General features: G+C 41.3%; 1 protein-coding gene across 1 annotated transcript in view; it reads left to right on the top strand.

The window, feature by feature from the left end:
* si:dkey-238f9.1 (chemokine-like protein TAFA-2) overlaps positions 1–8,500 on the top strand; it is a 94,529-nt gene extending 86,029 nt beyond the window's left edge. The window contains exon 5 of the mRNA XM_034586399.1: positions 7,724–8,500. Within this exon, the coding sequence (XP_034442290.1) occupies positions 7,724–7,735 (12 nt within the window). The 3' untranslated portion in view covers positions 7,736–8,500. The remainder of the gene's footprint in view (positions 1–7,723) is intronic.
* Positions 8,501–24,859: the final 16,359 nt, after the last annotated feature.

The following is a 24,859-nucleotide window of genomic DNA, read 5'->3' as shown; positions in this document are numbered from 1 at the left end:
GTTTCAGCACTGAGGGGAAGAGGGAGCAGGCTTGAGGAGGGTCCGCGCCTTTGAAAAGTCAGAGCCAGCTCGTGTGAAGCTTCAAAATTGCCGGCAAGAGAAAAAACAAAGGCGAGTGAAAGAAGGAGACACAAACAAATATCAAACAAAATCCCTCCAGGAAGCGGAATCACCAAGCGGGATGTGCTGAGGTAGAGAAAGACCCAGTTCTCCCAGAGATGAGCACAGGTGACCTTGACGTGTGTTTTAGGTTTTAAGGGTGGGGTGGACCTGAAGACCTAGATGAAGGTGCTGCGTGGGTGGGGCACTGTGGGCCGTTAGCCACCCGTCATGGCCCAGTGTTTGACTCACCAAACGCCTGTAGTTGAACTGCCTCCTCCATTATTCATGGCTACAGGAGGCTTGGACAAAGCAGAGCTTTTTATTTTAGCCGGGTTAATAATTCATGCCCTCTCTCACAGCCACAGGAAAGCAGCAACAGAGGCAGAGACAAGCAGGGGTCCAGGTGGCGAGTAGAACCCGTCAGAACCTCAACTCTTTTTTGATTTGGGAGTCAGCGGGGGTCGCTCCATGCCCGTGGCCTTGCTGCCTCCCACAGAGAGGCAGCAAAGGACAGCCTGTGTATGCTAGAGGGCTCTGTGCCCAAGCTTCCTGGATAGTTAACATCATTCTGAGGAATGAGCGGAGCGAGCGCTCTGCTGAGGATCCAGATTAGGAGCACAAGTGTTGGTGTGGTGACTGTTTCTGTGAGGTCTTCGAAAATACAATTCTAACGCCTGCATTTTCTAAGAAACGTGATGCCGGCCTTTTTAATTGCTTTCAAAATGCAGGGATTGAAAAACATGTAAGCCGCCCTGCATAGTGTCCAAATTAGGATAATAAATATGCAGAGATTTTGTTTTTATAAGAGTAAACCTCTTACTCTGATCAGTTAAGTCTCATGTCAAGTATTTTCGTAAAATCTGAGTAGGAAAATTACATCAATTAATAAATCAATAAATCAATCAGACTTTATTTGTAAAGCAATATGTAACACCAAGTGATTTACTAAATAAAAGCAATGAAACAATATCCACCACCCCCCCCCCCCTCCACCCACAGAGCAAAACAATATTAACAGGAGCCGAGGAAACGCTATCCTGAATCTCATAAATTTGAAATGAGGAAAAGGCAAATGCAGGTAAACAAAGAAAGATAAGATGATGAAGATAAAATAATGAAATACAAACAGGGACGTGAAAAAGAAATGCAGCAATCTGCATATTTTCCTATAACTGAGGCCTTAGGGTTGAATATTTAAGGTTTAGTCTTATAGATCTGTCTGTTACTACTTTAAAACTCCAAAACAATAACTATTTTTATCTCAAATCTTATTGAGTCAGAACAAACAGAAATCAAATTCAAGTCCAGTCTTTGGTGCTTGTGTGATGTAAAGCTGCTCCAATCAATAATTTCTGAATATAAATATATAGAATAAATGGTGTGTGAATGAAAAGTATCACCTGACATGTTTCACTTCATTGTTCTGTTCGTTTATCATGGACTTTGTAATTCAACTTTTGAGATTTGCTTTGTCAATGAAGATTTCTAATAGATGTAAATAAGCAACTCGTACCACATTAACTTCACGGAGCCATAAAGATGCTAAATAAATAAATAATTTGTTTCAGGAAAAGAGGGATTCTTCATCAAGCAATGATGATCTGGTCCGTTCACTTAATAAAAAGTAAATAAAGATGAAATACTGGGGTACACCGAGTATTGATGAAGAACTTTGAGTTTCACTACTTGGATCAGGAGTCTAAACTCTACTCAGCTGCTTCAGGACGTATTTCAGGATGTCCGTTAAACAGTTTGCCACCAAAATCATAGTTTTTCTTTGTTATTAGATTTTATTTATTCCGTGTGTCACCTCTTGTTGATCCTAGGCTACATTATAGCTTTTCATCCAAGACAAAATAATGGAGTAAAGGCAATTATATTAAATAAATAAACCCCATATTAGAATGGACAGAGGAGGAGCTTGTTCTTCTTCTACTGCTGCTTCAAAATGTGACGTGTTGACTGAATGCAGGTTCAAAGAAATCTGAATCAATCTCGTAAAAAAAACAGGTCAAGAGTGCAAAGGCCTTCTGTCTAACGCTCTGCAAAACACCAGTTAGTTCACACAGTGTAAATAATGGTGCAAACAAACTCTTTAGCTGCAGAACAAGCCTCGTGCACTTCCACACTATAAATCCTTTCTTCTCTGATGTCCACCGGTGGCATTGTTGATAAAAAATGATGGTGTCATTCCACCTCATGATGAAGTCACATCAATAAATCAGACGTGTTAACACCCCGCAGGCCCCGTCGCGGACGACTCCAGTTGTTCCCTCCTCCTCTGCATGTCCGGGAGCAGCTGGTTTTATGGTCCTGCTGGTAACGTCAGGAATTATAACCCCAGCAGCTCCTGCTTTTCACTTTCTATCAGTCAGAGGGCAGATGGAAGAGAAGCACAGAGCCTTTCTGCTCGACAGCTTTATGACATTATCGAGAATGTGCTGGAGGTTGGTGATGGATCGCTGTCTGAGGTAGAGGTTTTTTTTTAGACATAATGAAAATGGAAATTTACTCCATGTCATATGCAGGAAAGATAATTTTTCTAACCCTAATATACTTAATGCTCACCAGCAGTTTTATATTTGGTTTTAAATACAATGATGTGTGTTTTTATTCCCCCCCCAGTTTGGTGTGGGCGATTCTCCTGCACTGAAATCCTCTGAACACGTTGACAATAATATAATCCTTGTAGATCCAAACCCAATAAAGAAACTGTCTCCTAGAAATATTTTTATTATATATTTATATATTATATATTTATTTATTATTATATTTTTTTACAGCGAGTAGCAGCAAATATGTTTTAAAGCTAAAGTATTTGTGACAGAATAAATGATTTACCGCACTGATCAGTGGCATTTCCACTGAAATCCTATTTGATTTCTTCCAAAATATCTGGTCTTGCAGTAAATTATTTTAAAGAAAATTGTGGGGACTACAGCATAATTAATTGTTGTTTAGGCCCTACAGCCAAGTGGCGGCCCACTGTCACGTAACCCACTTGTGAACTCCTGTTTTGAAGCCTCAACTTGGCGCCATCTTGTTTTTTTGTAACCATACTTGTAGTGGAGCCTGGCGAAGAGCTGGAGGACATTGCATTACCCACCTACCCTTGCAACCTACAGCTACTAGAGCCCATAGCTGTCAATCACAGTATTCATGCCACAATCCCTACATGCTTTAACGCCTAAGAACTAAAAGGAAACAGGTTCCAGGAACCTCAACATTGGCCTCACGTCCTTAAACCAGTCTACATCCATCTTTATATACAGTCCATGCTTGAGATACAACTTGTTCATGATCTTTAACCCTTCAATAGAAACCAGTCGTCTTTCACTAACCTTAACTGAAGTGCTTATGTTGCGTAAAGGATTCTATAGATCTGTGTTGTTGTTCACTGAATACAATACATACACATTTAGACATCTGTATTCTTATGTATATAATAAATGAATGTTTATGTTTAAATGGATATATTAATGAAATATTTGTCCTATCTATCCTCTGAAAAATGTATTTGTACTAGTGTGTAAATACATCGAGAGAAAAGAAAATTGTAATCGCATGTTTACACAATAAGCTGACTCTGGTTGTAGGAGACACTGTGGGATGGTGACAAAAGGAATCACTGGTTTCCCACCCACAAACACCACTGGTGATCCTTCACTGGCTTCAGCTAATGAAGTTCTCCGTCTCTGTTTGACCTTGGAAACAGCTGTTGAGGAAACAATCTCCATCTGACCTCCTGGTCCCTGAAGGAGCTGATCTGGCGTTTTTTCGACCAGTAGATTGATTTTGCTCAGTTCAGTGAAACCGAAGAAGATGTTCAAACAACGATCCGTCCTGTGAGATCTGATCACAAGCGGACGGCCCCAAGTTCGTGGGTTCACACCTCGTATTAAAATGCATCCTGAACGCATCTCCTGTGACCGCGTGTGATCGGATCTCACTTCCTCTCTCTCTCTCTCTCTCTCTCTATGCAAATTACGTTGTTTTTAGCCAGTTTGACTGCACAGATGTGTCTATTGTCAATTTGTTTGTGTGTGTGTTGGTGTGAGAGAGCGGAGACAGGAGGCGCTGAATGAATCAATACACGTATTGCTTTACAATGAAACAAGATTTCTGAAATAATTAGAAAAACACAATGTGGCAGGATGTCGGCTGAGTCCTTCAGTGTGGCCCAGAATAAATTTGAGTTCAAAGCAAGAGTATGTTACCACGTGTCCCAGTCCACATCTGAGTCCTAAATGTATCGTGGGTTCATTAAGACCTAGACCTGCTGCAGAGCTACAGTATTAGGGGGGGGGGGGGATGAATTGATGCTTGAAATCGTTGTTGAGGTTGAGTTATGTAAAATCGGTTCCGTCCGTTTCTATGTCCCTGCAGAAACACTGTGTGATTAAAACATTTTAGGATTTAAAAGCTGGAGAGGGGCTGAAGGGACGGAGACATTTAATCAGTGGGTTGCCTGGAAAGAGGAGCTGAATCATTCTGTTCATTATTTGTTTTTTTTATGGCCCATTAAGACATTGCTGCTGGGCTGACATTGACCATAAACTAGTGGTTTTACAGCAATATTGAAGACTGAAGAAGTTTTTACCACAATTCTGTCAAGATCCATTATTTAATTGTGAATATTCAGAGGTATATTTCTTTATTGTTGGAGGGCCTAAACAGTTTGTATGTGCTGTACACTATATGTTATGTATTGTATATATTAGAGCCCAATAGATATATTTTTTTTGGGAGCTGATTCTGATATCAATATTAGGGAGTAACATATTTATGATGCTGTTATATTGCGCAATATATATATATATATCAAAAAAACCTAACCTAACATAAATGCACATTTGTTCTTCATTGTTTATTCTCTAAACCTTTGATTTCGGAGCATATCTGCAAAGATATATACACAGACACCGACATGTCTGTGAAAAGCTCTTATTTTTCAACCAATTTGATGTTCTGACCAATGTACATATTGTAAATCAAAAAAAATACTGCTTTATCTGGACAATTGGATATAATAGATAAAAGTAAAAGTACTTTGTTTGTCAGTGGGGCTTTGAACCGACAGCTGACCAGTCAAGTGTGCTCTTTCATCCTGTAGCAGCTTAAGCACCAAACCCTGAGGAGCTGCCTCCTGATTCCCCTTTGTGTGTTTACTCACTGATAACCCACACAGTGACACCCTCAACACCAGAGCATGCTAATTAATTTGATAAGGTTTCACTCTGCTTCACGTTTTTTTATTCTGTTGCCAAACACAAACAGCCTCTGGTCGGGTGCAGCCGTTACCAGAGGGCACTATGTTTGTTTATGTTCTCGGTCCATCCATTTGTTCATTCATCCATCAGTCTTTATCCATCTATTCCCCTGATCACGTTATCTCAATGACACTTGGGGGAGAGTTCCTCAAACCCGGCACAAACCTTCATTTGGACCCAAGGTTGATCTGGTTAGATTTTGGTGATTAAAGGTTAAAGGTCCATGTGTCTCTTATGAGGTCAAATCAATTTGTAAAGCCGCTCATGTAATTAAATATGTACCTTAGATACATGATTTTCAAAATCTGCAATCATGGGTTAATTATTGTGCTTCCATTAGAAATAGGCTGAAGGCTGTCACTAACAAAATTTGCCCCTGAGAGTTGCTGAGGCCAGACGTGAGTTTATGTGCTCTAGATAAATCATTTTAATTTGCTGTCTTCACACCTTTGATTTCAAATTGTCACATGCAAGTGCAAATCAAATTGTGGCTCCCCCAACATTGTGCACTGTGTGGTCAGAGCAGCAGAAACCTTTCACCTTCATCAGATACTTACTACTGCCAATGCTTAGTAGACTGGATGTGTGTGTGTGGTAAAACCCTGTTGGTTCGAGTGCTGAGAACCTGCCAACTGTTAATTGATTGACAGTGTGTGTTTGTGTGTGCGTGTGTGTGTACATACGTGTACGCACCAACCCAGGCAGACATCTGTCACTGGTAAAGATGTAGACTTGGTTTAAGGGTTAGGCTTACAATTAGGTGTGTGTGTGTGTGTGTGTGTGTGTGTGTGTGTGTGTGTGTGTGTGTGTGTGTGTGTGTGTGTGTGTGTGTGTGTGTGTGTGTGTGTGTGTGTGTGTGTGTGTGTGTGTGTGTGTGTGTGTGTGTGTGTGTGTGTGTGTGTGTGTGTGTGTGTGTGTCTCGTAGTGCCTCCTACAGCAGAGGGCAAGTCCAAAAGTTCCTTGCGTTCCACTTTTAAAGGGCAAACCAACATTCTTTACCCACAGTATTTTGGGAGTTATGCTTAAAGTGAAAGTCGCACAAACTGCATCTTTCAACCCTCCCGATTAATATTCATGAAAATGTCTGAGAATACTCATGCCAGCAGTCTGCCATTATGAATAGTAATATTCCCACTGTTTGCATGGAAATCATAGTGCATGATGTACATTGCTGGTGTCTGACTGAGCTGCTCACTGTCTTCCCACTTTGGCTGTCGAACGCCACAGATGTTTGAATTCTAAACATGCCAGCTGGGAATACACACACCTTGAACTTGTCATACTCTTGACAGATACAGCTATTACTGGGAATGCAGCACACGAAGGACAATGCTAACTCGCTGATGTGGAGCCGGTATTGTTTACAATGTTTGCGCGGTGGTGCAGCGGTGTCGCCTCACAGCAAGAAGGATGTGGGTTTGAGCCCAACAGCTGGTCAGGGCCTCTCCGTGTGGAGGGTTTTCTCCAGCTTTCAAAGACATACATGCATCGTGGGTTAATTGGAGACTTTCCATGTAGGAGTGAACAGTTGTTTGTCAGATTTACAACACGCACGCGATTTACTCCAACTTTCAACCAGTGTCAGCTGGGATTAGCTAGAGACATGTTTTAACCCTTTAAAAGATAAGTGGGTATAGATAGATGGATGTTTAAAGTGTTCACCATCTTAGTTTAGCATGTTCGTATGTACTTAAAAGTGTATTTAACAGAACATATATATTGGAGGCTTTAACCGCTGTTCTTTTACTTTGAAAAGGGTTACGTCATGCATTGCCAAACTGCATCGTGGTTCAGTTGTTTGCGTTGCGTTGCTTGGGCTGCGTTGCTTGGGCTGCGTTGCTTGGGCTGTGTATGCCAGTAGCAGTGCCAGTGCAGGGAGGCACCAACCAATCAAATCCTGGTTCAAATATACATTCATCCAATCAATTCACGTTAATGAGAACAAGGAGGCAGAGGCAGCTGGCTAACCTTGTGTATTGTGGATTTTATTTCCTGCTGTCGTTATGAAAATTGCACCAGCACTAAGCATTAAGTACACTCACTGTCAAGTGTTAATACAACACATACGTGTGAGTCCAGTGTTGCATTTCATCGTAAGGCGACCTCTAGTGGCTGTAATTAGAATGGCGGGAGGAAAGGACGTAGTAAAGTGTTACAGATTCAAACAAAGCCCATGTCGGGAGGAAGTTAAGATGGATGGATGTCACTGTTCATTTCCTGTGAAACTGTCAATGTTTAGTTTCGCAACCTTTTCCATGTGTTTATTATTACCATGTGTTTATTATTACCATGATGATAAAGGTCTTTCAACATTTTCCTGCATCTAATTTGTTCTTTTTCTTTCTTCCTAGGTCACACGATAGTCGTCCGTTTCCAGGACAACGTAGTCTGGAACTGGGCGTCAGATCTTCGAGGACATTTGGATATCATGTCTTTTGAGATTTTGGTGGACACCAGGGACCAACAAGGACAATAATCACGGACATTCCACTGGACGAATGGAGGAAGAGGATCAGGAAGCTTCATTAAAGACTAAATATCCAAAAATGACTTTAGATGCAGCAGCGGCAGTAGCTGTCTCTGCCCACCAAATCTCTCTTTGTATTATAGTTTTATTCCCGTGGACTTGAAGACTCTACCATGAAGAAAATGATTGACTTTAAAGACTGTGGATTACACCAGGAGAAAAAAATATCACCTTTAAAACAAAACCATGTGATGTGAAGCTTTTTGTGTTATTTTCTTGCCACAAACAAACCCCAGAACTCTTGATGCATATCTGTGTTGAAGATCTAGTGAGAGCATAAGCATTTTCATTCCTTTCAGCCTTATGGAGCAGATCTCTCTTCTGCTTCTTTCTCTCTTGGTTGATTTGAAACATCCCGTGTTCGGCTTTCTTTGGTTTTTTTGGGACGTCAAGTCTTCTTTTCGAAGACACGAGGCGAAACTACGACAAACAGCAGACCCCTGAAAAAAATGGAATCATGTTTGACCACGAGTCAACGAGGGTCAGCACAGCCGACTTCTGCCAAAATGTTTTAACTGTATCTGTTGTTTTCGAAGCCTGGTGACAACCATTGATTACAAATGTCAGTATTATCTCAATAAATTTAACTCAATGGATATAACTCTTCTCTATAAATACTCTTTGTTTATCGTTCATCCCACTATCCAGACATTAACCAACTCACTCTGCCATCTTCATATTTGGAGCCATGGTAGCAGCCAATCACGAGTCAGTGTCAGCTGTCAATCATTGCGTATTACAGTTTTTATGAAATTACATGTTTAAAAAAGGCTGTTATTTAATTAAGTACACACTTACTTACATACATCTTCATAATAGAAATCTAACTCCTTAACAGCAAGACAAGAAATTCAAAGGTTTTTACTTTCTGGTAACTTTATGTTGTTTTATGGCGACAAAGTTGCCCCAAATCTCTAAATTAACTAGTTCATAAAGAAATCTGCTTCTGAAATCATGTCCAGGAAGAGACTGATAATTAGCTCTCGCTCTAAATCAACACTAATCCTCTTTGATTCGTTTCCAAACCTAGATGTTGTCATCCAAGCCTCTTTTGTATCCTGTTAACTCACCAACAAAGATATTACATTTTTATTTTTCGTTTTGTAGTTATTGTTTGTCTTTTTTTTTTTGTTGGTCAGAGTGATTTCCCACAAGGTTCCACTTGACAGAACTCCCCAAAGCGCAGTTAGTCATTAAAAGCTTAGAGAAAAAAATCAACCTGAGGGATTCGGGCTCGGCAGAGAGCAGCGGGGGGAGCGGGAGGAAACGGACGAAGACACCAGGGTTCAGCAGAGGAGGATTACTTAACCCCGGTGATCATGTTAGCTTCCTCAGTCTGTGGGGTCCAAGGGCAAATACATTGTACATCCATGTTGACATTTATATTCTGTATACTGCAGGTTACTATTATTACTGATATCAACATGCAGCTCCATTCCCCTCCCTGTGGAGGCCGGGCAGGTTAGAGGCAGGTGTTTGTGAGGAGGCAGAGAACAGTGGGAGATGTATTTATATGTCACCTGCTTGTGATATCTACACCTTTGGGACAGGAGGGCATATAGTATGTACATACTATTAGGAGGGGGGGGCGCTACTTTGATGTGATAATAAGCGACATTTCTGAAATGTGAATTTTCACTTTAGCTCTTATTTTCATGGCTCTAGGGCAAAGATCGGCGAACCACCATGTGCAAGAATGACAATTTAAAGAATTCTTGCTGAATGTGTTTTTCAACGAAAAGGCATTTCATATGAAACTTGCATTAATCCACACGCCGGAGCACGGGAGGCTTCAGTCAATTGTACGCATGTCTCCACTCCAAACAAACCAGCACCTTATGGGGAATTTCATATTTTGTAAGTCAATTTCTGTCTGTAATTGAAACAGTGCATTCACCGCAGAATGCTCCTTATACTAAACATAATTAATTAAGCAAAAAACGTAGAAGGCTTTTCTCCCAAAGACCAGACCCGAGGGAGCGGCGCTGAGGGGGAGGAGTGAGCGGGGCTGCCGTGGTTAGCGAGCCAGGTTGCCTCTTGTTTGGTTAGAAATCATTAAATTACAGTAATGACTAATTTCTCATTCCTGCGTGCAATTCGCCGGAGACCACGATGGATTTAATAAAGAGCTGGCGATGAATTACAAACAGCGCGCGGGCTGAGGAAAGGCTACGTGATTATACAGAGTAATTCAAAAGTGCATTAATAAAACAATACAGAAACATTGCTAAATCATTTGAGATAAAGGCTATTTGCATAATTCATTAAGATTAATCAGACCAGGCAATCCACCGCAGAGCTCCAAGGAACAGAGAGAGAAGACATGAATCCATTCCCCTGGAAAAGCCCTTTCTATCTACAAACAATGATACAAATCTACCCTTGGATCAGAGAATTAACCTCTGTGCACTTTGCAGCCCCTGCAGCGTTGAAACACAATCCTTCACTCATTCACCTTTGTGTGGGCTAATATTCTATTAATAATGAAAGATCTTTTCAAACCATAGCTCCTCTGGGTTTTGTCGCTCAGCCATAAAAGACCTTCACAAACGTTGAATGGAAATGTATTCTATGCGTTAGGAAACCGCAGGGAGGAGCGGAGGCCTGCTTGCTGTTAGACAGTTCTGTGTTTCCGTTATGTTGGTGTTTCATTCACTGCGGTACAAACTAGCTGAGCTGGGATGGAGTCACCTGTTGTTCGGGCACAGCCCCTTTAACCGCTGTGATCCTCTGTCCGGTCCATGGACACTCAATGAAAAGGTGCAGTCACGTTCTGTGTCACTACAAGGTCTAGTTTGATCATAGACTGTAAATTAAGATGGATGACACATCGCCACTTCCTCCTGTTGTACAAAAAAGAAGCCGTGGTCCAGAGTCTCCACTGGCTCCCCATCCCACAACGCATCCAACACAAAGTCCTTCTCCTCACTCATGAAGCCCTCCATAAGCAGGCCCCCTCCTACCTCACCGACCTGCTCCCCCACCACACTTCATCCCGTCGGCTCCGCTCCTCTGATGCTAACCTCCTGTCCCATCCCCTCAGGACCAAGCATCAGACCTGGGGCGACACACTGCACCAATCCTACAATGTTCAAATCACAAATCAAAACTCACATTTTCAGAACTGCTTTTAATGTGTGATGTAAGTGTGTGCTCTATGGTTTTAGTACGTAGCTTTTTATGGTAATTTAGAAGTTTTTAAAGTATCTTTGAGTACTTTGAAAAGCGCTCTATAAATAAATGTACTATTATTAATTATTATTATTATTATCGCGCGTTATGTTAAACCAATTACAAGTCAATCTCAGCTATCGATTTTCTGGCATCAAAAAAACTTGCGGGAGAAGTAAATTTGTACAAACATCAACTACCTGAAATGACAGAAACCATCTCTTAGAAAAATGTATCTAATAATGTACTTTTTGTTTTAGTCCATGTACAATCCACTAACATGGAGGAGGCAGGCCTTACTTCCTATGCTGCAGGGGATTGAGATGCTCTGGCTTCACTTGTGGGCAGCTATCATGTCGTCCATCTTCATATACAGCCCGTGTGTTTGACTGACACAGAGGTTTAGTCCAACATTTTTTGGAAAAATGCTTATTTACTTTCTTGTTGAATTCAAGGAGAAAACAGAAACCGATTTAATGGTGGAACTCACAAATCACTCAACAATTTGTTCAGTTCACTGTTTAGTTTTTTACAGGCGGTGGTGACATCGACCTTCGAATACACTTGAGTACATTCAGTCAGTGAACACTGTCGCAGCACTTTTGATAACATTCAGCAGTATTTGGGCGAGACTATAGAAAGACAGAGTCATGAAGTCACCTCCAGGCTGACCTCTGTCCCTCCACGAATTGGATCCACACTTTTGTCCAGAGCCAACATTTTTGGGGTTCTTTCTTGGCCGATGTCACATCCTTCTACCAAGAGTGGTGGAAATGAATTCATGTTTTTTAAATCCTGCTGACAAACACTACAGATGCAGTGGCAGAGAAACTTACATCATCCTGACTTGGTTTTGTCCACATGAACATAACTCATCAACAATTTCTTCTAAAGTACATTTTCTTCCAGCTGCAAGTTATAATCTCTTCTATGTAAAACAGCAGTCAGTTACTTGTACATGTACTTAGCTCCGTCAAGTGTCTGCACAGTGAATATGAAACGGATGATAACCCTGCCAATAAAATTCCTTGAGGCGAGTTATAGGTATTTCGTTCATAGCTGGATTCATCGCATGTTTACAGACTGATGCTTCTGAAGCTGTTGATTCAAATAAATCAATGCAATATTCATAATAACAATGATATGGCCTTTTGAGCTGCGGTCAGGGAAAGTACACACATCTTATTGGAAGTGGAAGTCACCAACACTATTTTAATGGAAAGTCATTATCAAACTACAATTTCTGTTCTGCCGTAGAGTTGCAGCTTTGTATTTGTAGAATTTCATTTCTTTGATGAGGGAAAACTTAGCAACTTTAAATTGCAGAGCTCTAATAACCAAGTTGTTTATTGTAACGTTATTGAAACCAAGAGAGATATTAATTAGAGATTGTTGGAGGCTCCCAGAGAAAAACTGAGAAAAAGCAAAATGCACATTTAGATCCAAATCGAGACGGGGCCGTGCACTTTACGAAAAACCTGCACGGAAAACAAAGCTCTCAGTTTCACAAACACCATCTGTTGGGTTTGCCCGGCTTTATCTTGACAGGATGAATTAGTCTGAAAAACTGTCAGATACACCACGCAAAATTAGATTTTCTCATTTCCTAATGAAAGCTGACAGACTGTAATGAAAAACTGCTCCATCTTCACAACACCCCGGATGAGCTGGAAAAGTCTGGCTGGAAAAAAAACCCTCCACCCTGCTTCTTTTTTTTTTTTTAAATAATCTAATCGTGTTGTTCTCTCTTTTCAATATCTGGGGTATTTTTTCTTGCCTAAATTGGACGTTGTAATTCAGTTTGGGTCGGAGTTTGATGTTATTTCTGACGGCTCGTCAACCATAAGCAGTTTATTTTGAAGTGAGTTGTGCCTCTCTCTCTCTCTCTCTCTCTCTCTCTCTCTCTCTCTCTCTCTGCTCGCTGTGACCTGAGGCATAATGGGATTATCCTGCTCAAGGCGAGATGTAGATGCCTTGAATTCTAATATCAAAGTATTCCTCGCTGTACCTGACGCCTCCTCCACCTCCTCCTCCTCCTCTTCGTGTTTCTCATGCCTGACTGGACTGGGTGAGGCGATTAGCCGATGAATCACGACAGCCCGCGAGCTGCTCCGGCAAGTCGCTCACACATCCCGTCGAGGCCTCTTATCCAAACTTTGCTCTTTGCTGTTTACAACAACACACGCTGTACATTTCACATGCACCAACGACAACGTCTGTGTGGTTCCAGTGTCGGCCAATCGTGCCGTAGTTTATCCGTGGATATGTTAGTCTGAAGCAGCGCAGGCCGGACCCCTATAGGCGCCAGGGTCCGAGCACGGTGTTGACAAGACATTAGTGCTGCCCAGTGCGTCTGCTCTCACCCCTCATCAGAGACACTCTCTGCTCCCACACTGCATTATCACAATGCCCTCGGGTCAGCGAGACGTCCTGCTGTAATTTGAAAAGGAAATTATCTTTTGTGGAACTCACTCCGACAGACCCAATCGAGGAGGAGGAGGAGGAAGAGGACGAAGAGGGATGAGGGAGTCGGTGTCCATCGGCAGCAGGGAAGAGGAGGGGGGGGGGGGGGGGGGGGGGGGGGGGGGGGGTTGATGTAAAGGTGGAAAATACAACTTCCTCTCTTGGAAACCTATGAACAGGTTAATGGGAGTCAGGTTTGCAATGAGCTGGTGCCTGGTGTGGATGGACAGAGAGAGAGAGGCAGAGACACAAAATCACATTCGGATGGATTTCTAACTGCCTTCTTTTTCTCCTTGGCCCCATTTTGTGCCACGTTACTATGCCTTTAGTTTCTTTCTTTTTTTTCCCTGCATTTCTGGACGCTGTAAATAGAATCCATTCCTTTGCTAATGGTCAGGTTACACTGCGCGCCAGGAGCAGGGGCTAGTCCCAGAGAAGTGAATAAGTGATTTAAGTCATCTTTATGTTTTCTTCTGGAGGTGAAGGTGGGGGGGGGGGGTCAGTGGGCTGTCATTCTGGTAAAAGGTATCCTCCATTATGTCCGTAGTGTGGAAATGTAGAGTGCCTTTGTTTATAGCCGCTCGGTCAGTTCAGAGTGAAACATCTCAGAGTCTGATACCTGGACTTTACCAATCAGATACCAGTGCCCTGAAAAAAAATAACAACTTACATCACATATTTCAACACCTCGATGCCACTATGAAGGGACGATGCTATTTTTGCTCAACTGCTGTTTTGGATCTGCAGAGAAGTGATTTCTGGGTAATATAGGAGGAAGTGGAGATGTGTCGTCCATCTTTATTTACAGTCATTGGTTCCACATACCACTGCGCCTGAGCAGCTAACGTCTCCAAAAGCAAAGCAACCTCCTTACTCAACTGTAAACTCATTATAGATTTGTGTTTCATGAACTGATGTTGATAAAGTGGTGATCAAGCAGTTAGTTCCACCCTGATAAGCCCTCACACCATCTCACAGCCACTCAGGTAGAAACATTACTGTACATCCCTTTAATCTAGTGCAAGATGTAACTGAAAGTCGGAATCCAGCCTCCTTTGCATTTGATGCCATCTATACACAGCTTATGTTTGCATTTCAACTCAAAATGCACAGAAAATTAAATCAACTGCTCACATCTGTGCCTGATTTCTGTTTGTACCAAGACTCAAATGACAGATTTAACTTTAAAGTAAAAATGACGAGATGGGAAGATTTCCATTTCATCTTATTTTATATTTAGGATAATTTTTCACTACACTTTTAACCGGCTAAAGTCCATCTACCGTCTCATCGCAGCCATATGGAAGGGCACAGGTAGACCTTGGTGATTAATACAAATGGTTTATCCAAGTAAATAGCTGGAGCCGCTCACTCCGAGCCAAAGAGTGATTGAAGATCTGGGGCCCACGAGGAACGAGGAGAACTTCCTCCAACAGATGTTCCTGACTAATTATCTATTGTAGCGCAGATCCCACAATCCCTCAAATCCTCTGTTGTCTTCCGGTGGGAGCCTGGTCATCCCTGTTTCATATCCTTGGCTTGGTCTCCACTTACCTGGGGCGCTCCTCTCCATCTGTGAAGGGATCTGCAGAGACACACAGACCGGCCCACCAGCAACACGCAGCGCCGCACACACACACCTTTAGCTGTCATTTTCAAGTGCAAACGCGCCTCTATCCTGTTGTGTAAGCTCATCGGGAGGGGGAGTTATATAAAGTGCAACAGGCCACAGCTGTTGTTTTAAGTGAGCTTTGCAAGAAGTAGCTGTAACATGGAGTACAGGTCTCTGATGGAAACGGACCTTTGGACGTATTATCTTGTTAGCATTTTGAAGCAAATTCTGACCATTAATTCTGTGTTTCCAATCCAACAAGTAGAATTAATTCAGTGGGGTGAAAAAGCGAGAAACTGAAAGACAGATCACTCATAAGCCATGTGAGCGGATGTGACTTGATCTGAACGTACTTAAACTGTGGTGTGCAGAGCTAATGCTTTGTGAATCCCTTTTCAGAAGAGTTTAGCCTCTGCAAAGAAAATTATTTCTCCACGATGAGCACGTTGGCACATTTAAACCATTTGAATAATTTAACAACGGAGCGTTTACATGGGGAGCAAATAGCAACACACTCACAAACACAGCCTGAATATTTCAGGAGGCCAGGTCCGAGAAAAAATGGTGACTTTAGGTACATAACATGAAACAACAGAATGCCTCTGCTTCTGTCAGCTGCCTCAAAACTCCCTGGCTCTTTACTGCGCTCGGACTAATGGACAAGCTGTTTGAGAAAAAACCCTTCTTGCGCGCGGGGAGAGCTCCAGCAGCACCTTACACAACCCTGGACGGAGCAAAGCAAGAGCTCGAATGGATTAAGATATGCTCGGCTGCCTTTTGCAGTCCTGTCAATGTGGGCTGGGTGTCTGCGCGGCACAGATCAGAGAGACACAGGAAGGTCATCGCTGCTGGGAAAAGGAGGCAGTGAAAATATTGCCCTGACAAGATGTGGAGTGACTTCTGCAACCCGAGGCTTGTGTTTCAGATTAATCCATGTTGGCTGATAGAAGAGGTGAACTCAAAGGAGGTGTAAAAGGAGGAGTTGAAGGGTGTTGGTGTCACCACCTCTACATTTGCAGCGTCCTCCTCTGAACACGTTTGACCATGAAGGATTTTGGAGGATGCCTGATGGGAAACTGTTAAATTTCCTGCCAATCTCTCACTTCTGGACACACGGTGTCAAACGTTATGGGACGTGTCGAGGATCCTTTATGCTGCCTTTACATACGCAAAGAGCTACGTCCATTTTGTCCCTTCCCACATGCTTCCATGTGTCCTTTACGTTGGCAAGGTTGTTAAGCAGTAGATCCACTAGAGGGCAGCACATAGTCGAGGGCTTCTGACAACAACAAACATGGCGACAGTAGAGGATATTGTTTACTGATATATATTGTGAGTACCTCTTGGTGTCCGGGCAAAGGAACAACATATAGACGCCTGTAGTTTCTTACCAACTCGCAGACTCTTCCTTCGTTGTTGAAATTTCTCCCTTGTGTCCTATGGTCGTCTCACTTGAACTATTGGCTACACTGCCCCCAAATGATTTTTGGTGGTACTGCCTCAATTTCACTTTTATTAAGACGAATAGAATTAGGACAGAAGCCTCCGTCTATTTCCGTATATATATATATATATAGATCTACTACTGAGCACAAACAAGCCTTTGATTCATTTGTAAATTAGGAATGATTTATGAACAAAGCTTATACTTTACTGATGATTATATGATTCACAATAGATGCCAGTAATTGGGATATATATATTTCTGCAACTGTTCGGGCCTGTTGTCTCTTGTGGTCATACTTAAAGTTTATCTTTCAACATGACTCTTTCTGTGGTTTTTTTTCCAAAATCAGTCACAAATATACTGTTTTGTTTTTAAAAAAATACCAAACAATTTCCCCAAAACAGCAGCGCTCTGTATCTTTCAGTGAATATTCTTCAAACAGAAGTAAAAACTGTTTGTTGGGGACTATTTTCAGCTACTGATTAACATTTTTTCACAATGCCTATTTTTGAGCTAATGAAGGAACACCGAGCGCTAAAACGTGGCTCAGTGATATGTTTTTTAATATTTCTCGACAAAACAAAACTTGGATTAGTCCATCTGGTTTAGTTCTTTTCCCAGAATGTGTTGACAATAAGGAAAAAACATCACCAGGTATAAGCAAGTCACATTGTATCTTATCCCCTGATCTACTTCTCTCCTGTGACAAGCATAGCTGTCCCCTGGGAAGGCTTGTCTAAAAATAAGAAATAAAAGAACAATGATTTGAATCTGACATTGTTATTAAAGAATTCTCAGCTCAAAGATCTTCTGTGAATTCAGCACTAAAGTAAAAGCAGAAAAACAGACTCGTGAATCAGAGTTGGAAATGATTTGCATCCGTCCATCCAGGAGCCATTACCAGCTGACATCAGACGAGAGGTGAGCTGCACCCCCGACAGCACGCCAGCATATTGCAGGACTGACATGCAGAGACGTAAATCCACTCACACTCACAGACATCTTATAGTCTTCAGTAGACCTTGATAGTTATTTTCTTTGCCTATAAGCAAGTGGTTTCTATCCATGTATCTGTTGTGCTCGTCTCCGGTTCCTCCCAGTTTGTTTTCCCCCTTTATGACTCATTAGGTCTGCACAGTTATGGAGCCGTCATGCAGCTCTCTCTGTTTATTCCTCGGCACGTTGGCAGTTTGGGTCCAGCTCTGGCACGGCCCAGAAAGGCCTCAGCAGCACTCTCCATTAGTTTGGCTGAATCAGGGTTGTTAGCCATTTTTAATTTCCCATTAGACCCACAAAAGCTCTATTCATGTTCCCTCTCAGGTAACTCATTAATTTGCGGTGATGCATATGAGATGGCGAGTGAGGGCGCCGTGCCAAGAGTTGGTTAGCATTTTATTCATAAAAGAAATACAAAGTGGAGCAGATGGTTACATTAGGGACTGATGGTACTGACACAATGCAGCGTGTGAATATGTCTGCGTTTGTGTGTGGGTATGAATAAATTAAGTATCCTCTACGTGTGTGTATTATATCAGGATATTAGGGAGGGGTGATGTGCGTGGAGTCCATATTTCATACCTTTGATGTATCTGTCTGGGCTCTGAAGTCCTGCATATTCATGCTGGAGTTCGTGAATATGTGCAATCCACAATCCATTACTGTCACTTCCTGTTTTTACAGATCTAAAGACAGAATGAAACCTGGACCAAAAAGCAGAAGAATGCTCTTTCACATTCGTGCCTGAGTGTGAGAACGTGTGAGGCCTGTAACAGAAGGACTGCTTGGCCCCACACTGCAGGACTTCACTTCCATTAAACTCCAAGTCTCAGCACACTTGCCTTTGTTCACTCTGTTCTCTGCACGGCGCCTCCATTGGTCACCGAGCTTCCCACAGATGAAGCACCACTGCATAACTCTGCTTTTATGAATGCACCGTAAGGAAAGTTGGCTCTGCTGTGGATTTAATTATGTGATATCACAAGAGTGGACCAATGAAATGAAACTTCATATCTCATGTGATCTTTATCTAAAATCATGTGGAATTAGGGCTGCAGCTAATGGTAGTTTTTTGTTATTGAAGAATCTCCTGTGGCTCAGGGGATAAAGAGGGTTGTCCACCACCGGAAAGTAAATGGTTCAATCCCCGGATCCATTCCTCATGCTGAAGTGTCTTCTTTGTTTACGAATTCTATGTGATAAGATATGTGTGTATAGAAGTGCTGCATGGATGTGTGTGTGAGTGGGTAAATGCAAACTGAGCTTTAAGTGGAAAATAAGACTGGAAAAGTTATATAAATACAATACATTTATCATTTTAGCTTGAAATTCTAGCAATTCACAAAGAAATTGGCAATATACAATTCCTCAAAGCTGTAGGTGATGTTTTTATATGACTTGTATTATAATCATTGCTTTTAAAATGATGTTTATTTAAGTACAGGTTCAGGGAGGATTGTGATCAGTATGATTGGTTTTCTAGTCTCTTGACCTCTCAAACTTCTTTATAATGTATATCCCATTCACACATGTACATATCTACACTGGTGAACCAGCATCAGAAGCAATTAGGGATTCAATGTCTTGCTCAAGGACACTTGACAGCTGGTATTCAACCCTGGAACCTTCTGAATACTCCATGGCTCCTCTACCATCTGAGTCATATACCGCACACTGCAGCTATGATTGACACGAGGCCTTGAGGGCAGATGTCAATAGTTTTTTTAATGAACCTGCCAACAATAACAAAGTACAGGTACAACAGACTGGCTGATATTTTAGTCTTGGAATAAGAATTTGTATTAAAATGAATGATTACAGTCGTATAGATCAATAGGCAAAAAGACAGATGATTTATTGACTGTCTACATGTTTACCGTCAGCGGTGTGGTAACGCGTTAGCATTCAGGAAAAAGATAAAAACCCACAACATGCATGAGTGATAATAATCATATAAAAACCACAATGTCACGTAGAAATCCATTCAGGTCAAGGTCTCTCTGTAGGCAGCTTAAAAATCAATATGTCGATTGTAAGATAAATACTCATGCACACATAGAAAGGTGTTAAACTCTATACTCTATTGGCAGTGGCTGGTTTTTGATTAAAGCCCCATAAGTGCAAGCTATTGTACTGGCTTTAAACTACAGCTCACATTCATCGGCTGTTCTGTGCACTGATATTATGTTCGACTTTGAAATTATAGCCTACGTCTGAAAATATTAATATCCATTGGAGGCAGAATAATCAAGTGAAAAGAAGTCCAGAATACGAGTTGGTGGGCGTCAGTGGTGAACATATATTCATATTTTTTTTAGGTCGATTATTACACAAGCTATGGGGTAAAATTAAATTACCAACTAATGTGAGGTATTAGGTTTAAAGCTATTCCATAAACACCCTCTGCAAAGCATTAAAATACATGTTTTCCTAATTTGCAGCCTCCTCGGCAATAGTAAAAAATGTGAGATGTGAAAATAGTAATCAGTGGGAAGATGAAAAGAAGCAGAGGAGCCCTTGTGGAAGAACCTCGGAGGGGCTGGAGACACTGCAATTATAGAAACTATTGACTTGTGTTTCCCGAGGTATGATCAATTGCAGCGAAATAATGACATCTCTGTGTTGTTTTGACCCATTCACAGTAAAGGCAATTTATTTTGTGTGACAGGAGGCTTGCGAGGGACAACTCAGCTGATGTGTGCCGGAGATCGGGGAGAGGACAGTTCTCTCCGCTGGAAAACTGGAGGAAGGTCGTTACTTTTGGATGTGACCCTGAAATGTTTCCGCCAAACGTGTATTTCGAGTCTGATGAGTTGAAAAGTTGATAACACAAATGATGTCATTGTCGTGGTTTTTGAGAAAAGGTACTCGAGAGCTGGACTCAGGAGGCAGGACACAAATTAAAGCGAGCAAACAACGTAAGAAAAGTGTCAAGCTGAGGCGAAATCCTAAAAAAAAAACCCAGACAAGGTCGAAATCAGTCATGCAAAGAACACAGTGCTGGGAAGCTGAGGCACAAGGTACAGGGACAAATCTGGTGGAGAGCAAGTGGAAGCTGAGTGTTGGAGCAGGGAGCGGATGATGGAGCGAGGAGGAGGTGAGTGTGGGGCAGGTCAGGTGGGAGGGGCCGGGTCCGACATGTCAGCAGAACAAGAACAACTGGACCAAGGGAAAAGATGAGTGAACAGACTGAGAGAATGCTCCTGTTTCTTCTTCTTCTGACTGAGTTCTACCTTTAGATGAGTTAGTCTCATAATGTTTTTCTTCTTCTTTCTTTTCTACTCTTTCTTTGTTGAGTATGAAATGTGTTTATTTGTCAGGTTGTACTTGCCGGTGTATACTGAGAGGTGGTAAAGTTCTGCCCACTTTGTAATTCTTTCCTCCCTCAGGAGCGGAAAATATTATTAACATATTTCAATGTGACGCAGCGCAGTAAGAACACCGGCACCACACTGTAAATATGACCTCAGTATTCTGCAGTATTCTCAGTAGTATTCTACTAGTCCCTCCAAAGGACCTGCAGCCTTTTCACCTCCACTAACCCAACTTACAAAGAGTCAGTGAAGTTTTTGAGGACATCACAACTTAGTCGGCTTTTAATGGCATAAATAAAGAGATGAAGTTTAAAAAAAATAAAAATACCGTTTATCCTATTGACATATATTCAAAAGGAAATCACATCGTGTGTTTTTTTCTAGAATTCGTGGAATAAAGTTGTACCTCATGAATTATCTAAAAATTGTTAACATAAAGCCAATACTTCAAACATCCCAAAATAAATAAAGGGAGGTGACACATTTCTCATGAATTACATATCAAATTTGGGTCCAAATTCCTTTGCTGTAATAAAAATATTACTATGACCATATGAGAATATGAGTAGTTTGTTTTTTTATTTGATTACAACCTTATTTTTAAATATTATTTGAACTGAACTCACTTCTTTATTCTCTTAGTCTTGGAAAAAAACGTGTATATTAAAATTAAATATACCTATTTTTCAATCTGTAGTTTAAAAAATAGTTTTAGTTAAATACTCATATATCTTATATTGGTTTATTTTGATATTAACAGTTCTTGTAGTTTGCTCTGCACCTGTTGTTGTGTGAACTTCCCAGGATGAATAAAGTTGTGAAGAACCCACCTGTCAGTCAACATGGCGCCTGACGCAGCAGGTGGAGGTTCCCTCTCTCTCTCCCTCTCTCCCTCTCTGGACTCCATTCCTCAGCATCTCGGTCCCCTGCGGCTGAACCACTTGATTTCTCCTCCTGTGTCGGACTTCACGTCACTTTCATCCCGGAGTCTCTGTGGATAATGACGCTAACGTGGACGTGCTGAGCTCCAGTTAATCATCCGCGTGTCACATCCGCTAAGGGCCTGTTCGCGCTGCTTGAAGCCGCAGAGGAGCGCTCCTGATCCCGCTGCTGCGGCCCGGGACCCCGGTGCGTCCTCACAACCTCCGCTGATGAAGATGAGGAACACTCTTCATCGAGCTAAGTCTTTGCTACTCATGCTAACATGTGTCTATAGATTCAAAGCTTTAGAGTTTAGCCTGCTGTTGCTAAGGAGTTGTTAAGGAGTTGTCCATAGAAACTCTTCAACTTATAGGAAATATGAGCAAAATCTTAATATTATTTTATTTCATTTATTTTTATTTTATATGATATTATCATCACTATTGTTATTATGACTGTACAATGGGTGTTTTCCCATATCAATAAGGTTCTTCACACAATTATCCTCACTGAGTTTTATGGAAGATATGTTAAAATATATGTAGACTTATTGAAATAGTTATATAAAGCAACTTGAACACAAATATAAGAAGAGTCACTTGCTGCATTTGGAGAATAATGGTGAAAAGATATCGTGGTGAAGTTGCAAAGATGTATTCAAACCATGCAGCCTTATGGCACTGAATATTATTTCCCATCTTCAGTTGCACAGCTGAGAACAGGGATCCTTCCTCTGGCCCTTGGTGTCCGTAGATCATTGAGTTTGAGAGGTTGAGAATAAATCACATTTCTTCTTGTAGCGCCTCGTTGTGACGAATTAGAAAATCTACATCACATGAAAATCCAGAAACGTCCTCGTGCACTGCTGACGACAGAATGAAAGTGGTTTAATTTGAATACGTATAAAGTTTGGTTACCTTTTTGTTTCTAAATCTTGGAAATTTTAAATTGTTTAGTTCTTTTTCTGAATATTACTGTCATGTAAAGCCGGTTTCAGGCTGGACACATGATGCACATGACATGGTGAACCCCGGAAGTGACATCATTCATTTCATTATACAGCTGTGGGCTCTTCCTGCTGTGACATGTCAGAAAGATTTTCATAATAAAAAAAGAAATCACCCACTCGTTCACTATCCCCTACTTTACTATATAGGCTGATATGACGAGGACTATATAGTGAGCTCATTCTCTCTACTTTAGTTATCACGTCATTGTTACAGGATTGTGACGTACAACAATAACAAGTTCGGTAGGTGGAAAAACCAGCAATATAACGTTTATTTTACACTTAGTATTTATACTTTTAGGTAGAAAACATGCTGAATGAACATCTTTAAATGTAGAAATAAACGTGTTTGCTGCAATTTGTGTTGTGACGGGTCGGCCTGTTCCTGCTGCCCTGTGTCCTCTCGTCTCTCCTCCGCGAATGCAATGCATGATGGTATGTATTGCTCAGTAGCTGACCATCAGTTGTACACTACTTTTCACGATGCATTGTGGGAAACAATGATTGCACTATAGGGTATAAAGTATTTCACTTAGCATTCAGACAGCAAAACAAAAAGGCTAACTCACTATATAGTGGATTATATAGTGATTAGTCAGAGATTTCAGACACAGACATAGACTCACAATGAGAAAAGGAATGTTGGTTCACAAAGCTGTAAACATTTAAAATGAATTTAGACTGGTGATGAAAGATCATAGCCAAAATAAAACAGCTGTATTCTAACCAGGTATATTTGTTTGTTGTATGGTAATTGGAGAACCAGTTTTCTGGTTCTGTTAATATTAATATTAGTACGTCTGCTGTACACAATTAGTGTGTAGTATTTGTTTTGTTTTGAGGCCTCAGTAGGTGCTTGTTAGCCCGGGGCGCTCGGTGCTGGTGTGCAGATCACACTGCTCTTCTCCAACCTCTCACCTCTGTCTGTGGTTAATGTCTCAGCCTCTGCTTTAAATGCTCATGTCCACCTACCTGTGCTTTTCATTTGTATTTCAAGTGGATTTAATTTCTCTTTGTTGCTTTCGCTGTTTTGTCTTTTCACCGTCGTTCGGTGAACACGCTGAGATATTTTCACACTGATGATTTGCACAGTGGTGAAATACTGCAGATGTGAAATAACTAACAGCTACTCATTTTGTAAAATAGTATGCATCTGTGTGCATACATTATGGTTTTGGAGCATAGTTCCTACTATTATTTTGAGATTTACTGGTTTGCTTAAAACTTGGTGAAGGGGCGATATACACAATCACGTGGCATAATTTGCCACACATATGAGGGGGGGTGTAGTCACATTGACATTTCCTCCACACACTTCACACTCCACCCACATTAGAGACATATCTTATTTTAGAACAATGGGATTTACGTGATAGTTTCTTCGACATTTACACTGTGGATCTCCTGTTCTACACCATCTTCTGCCAATCTTAAGCCTGTTTACATGTACCGATGGTCAACTCCTGCAATCAATGCTGTTTAACATCTCATAGGAAAGAATTTTCTGCTTCAAGCCTTGAATTCATATTCTGATGTTTATTAATACATCCTGCATAGCTGGTGTGCTGTAATGTAACTTTGTATATTGCTGAATAGGTGATTCATTTAATACATTATCTGATATAGGAAACAAGGGACATGTGGTTTAACTTCCTAGTGTCCACTGAGAGAAGTTTTATTGTTATTGTGGTGTCTGTTGTGATGAGCTCTGTGTTTCTGTGTATGTTTCTTTTGTTAAATGGGGGGAGGTTCATGCACCACATAATCATATGTAGCAGGACTTTGAACAGATTGTGTAAGATACTGAGTTTATTCTGAGGAAAGAACCACAAGACTTGGAGGACATTTGGCTCTTTTATGGAGAAATGTTTGGTTGGTTGGTCGACTGTATTTGTCGCTTACATCTGTGTGATGTTCCAAGAAGTTTCATAGAGTTAAGTCATAATATTACGAGATTCTGGATCCAAAATCTTGAACAAATGTATTTTTCTTCCATGTGACCTGAATACGCCATTGTCGTTTCCCAC

Source organism: Hippoglossus hippoglossus, chromosome 5 (assembly GCF_009819705.1).
Source record: "Hippoglossus hippoglossus isolate fHipHip1 chromosome 5, fHipHip1.pri, whole genome shotgun sequence".
Classification (NCBI taxonomy): Eukaryota; Metazoa; Chordata; class Actinopteri; order Pleuronectiformes; family Pleuronectidae; genus Hippoglossus; species Hippoglossus hippoglossus.
This window is presented reverse-complemented; position numbering and strand designations above follow the sequence as displayed.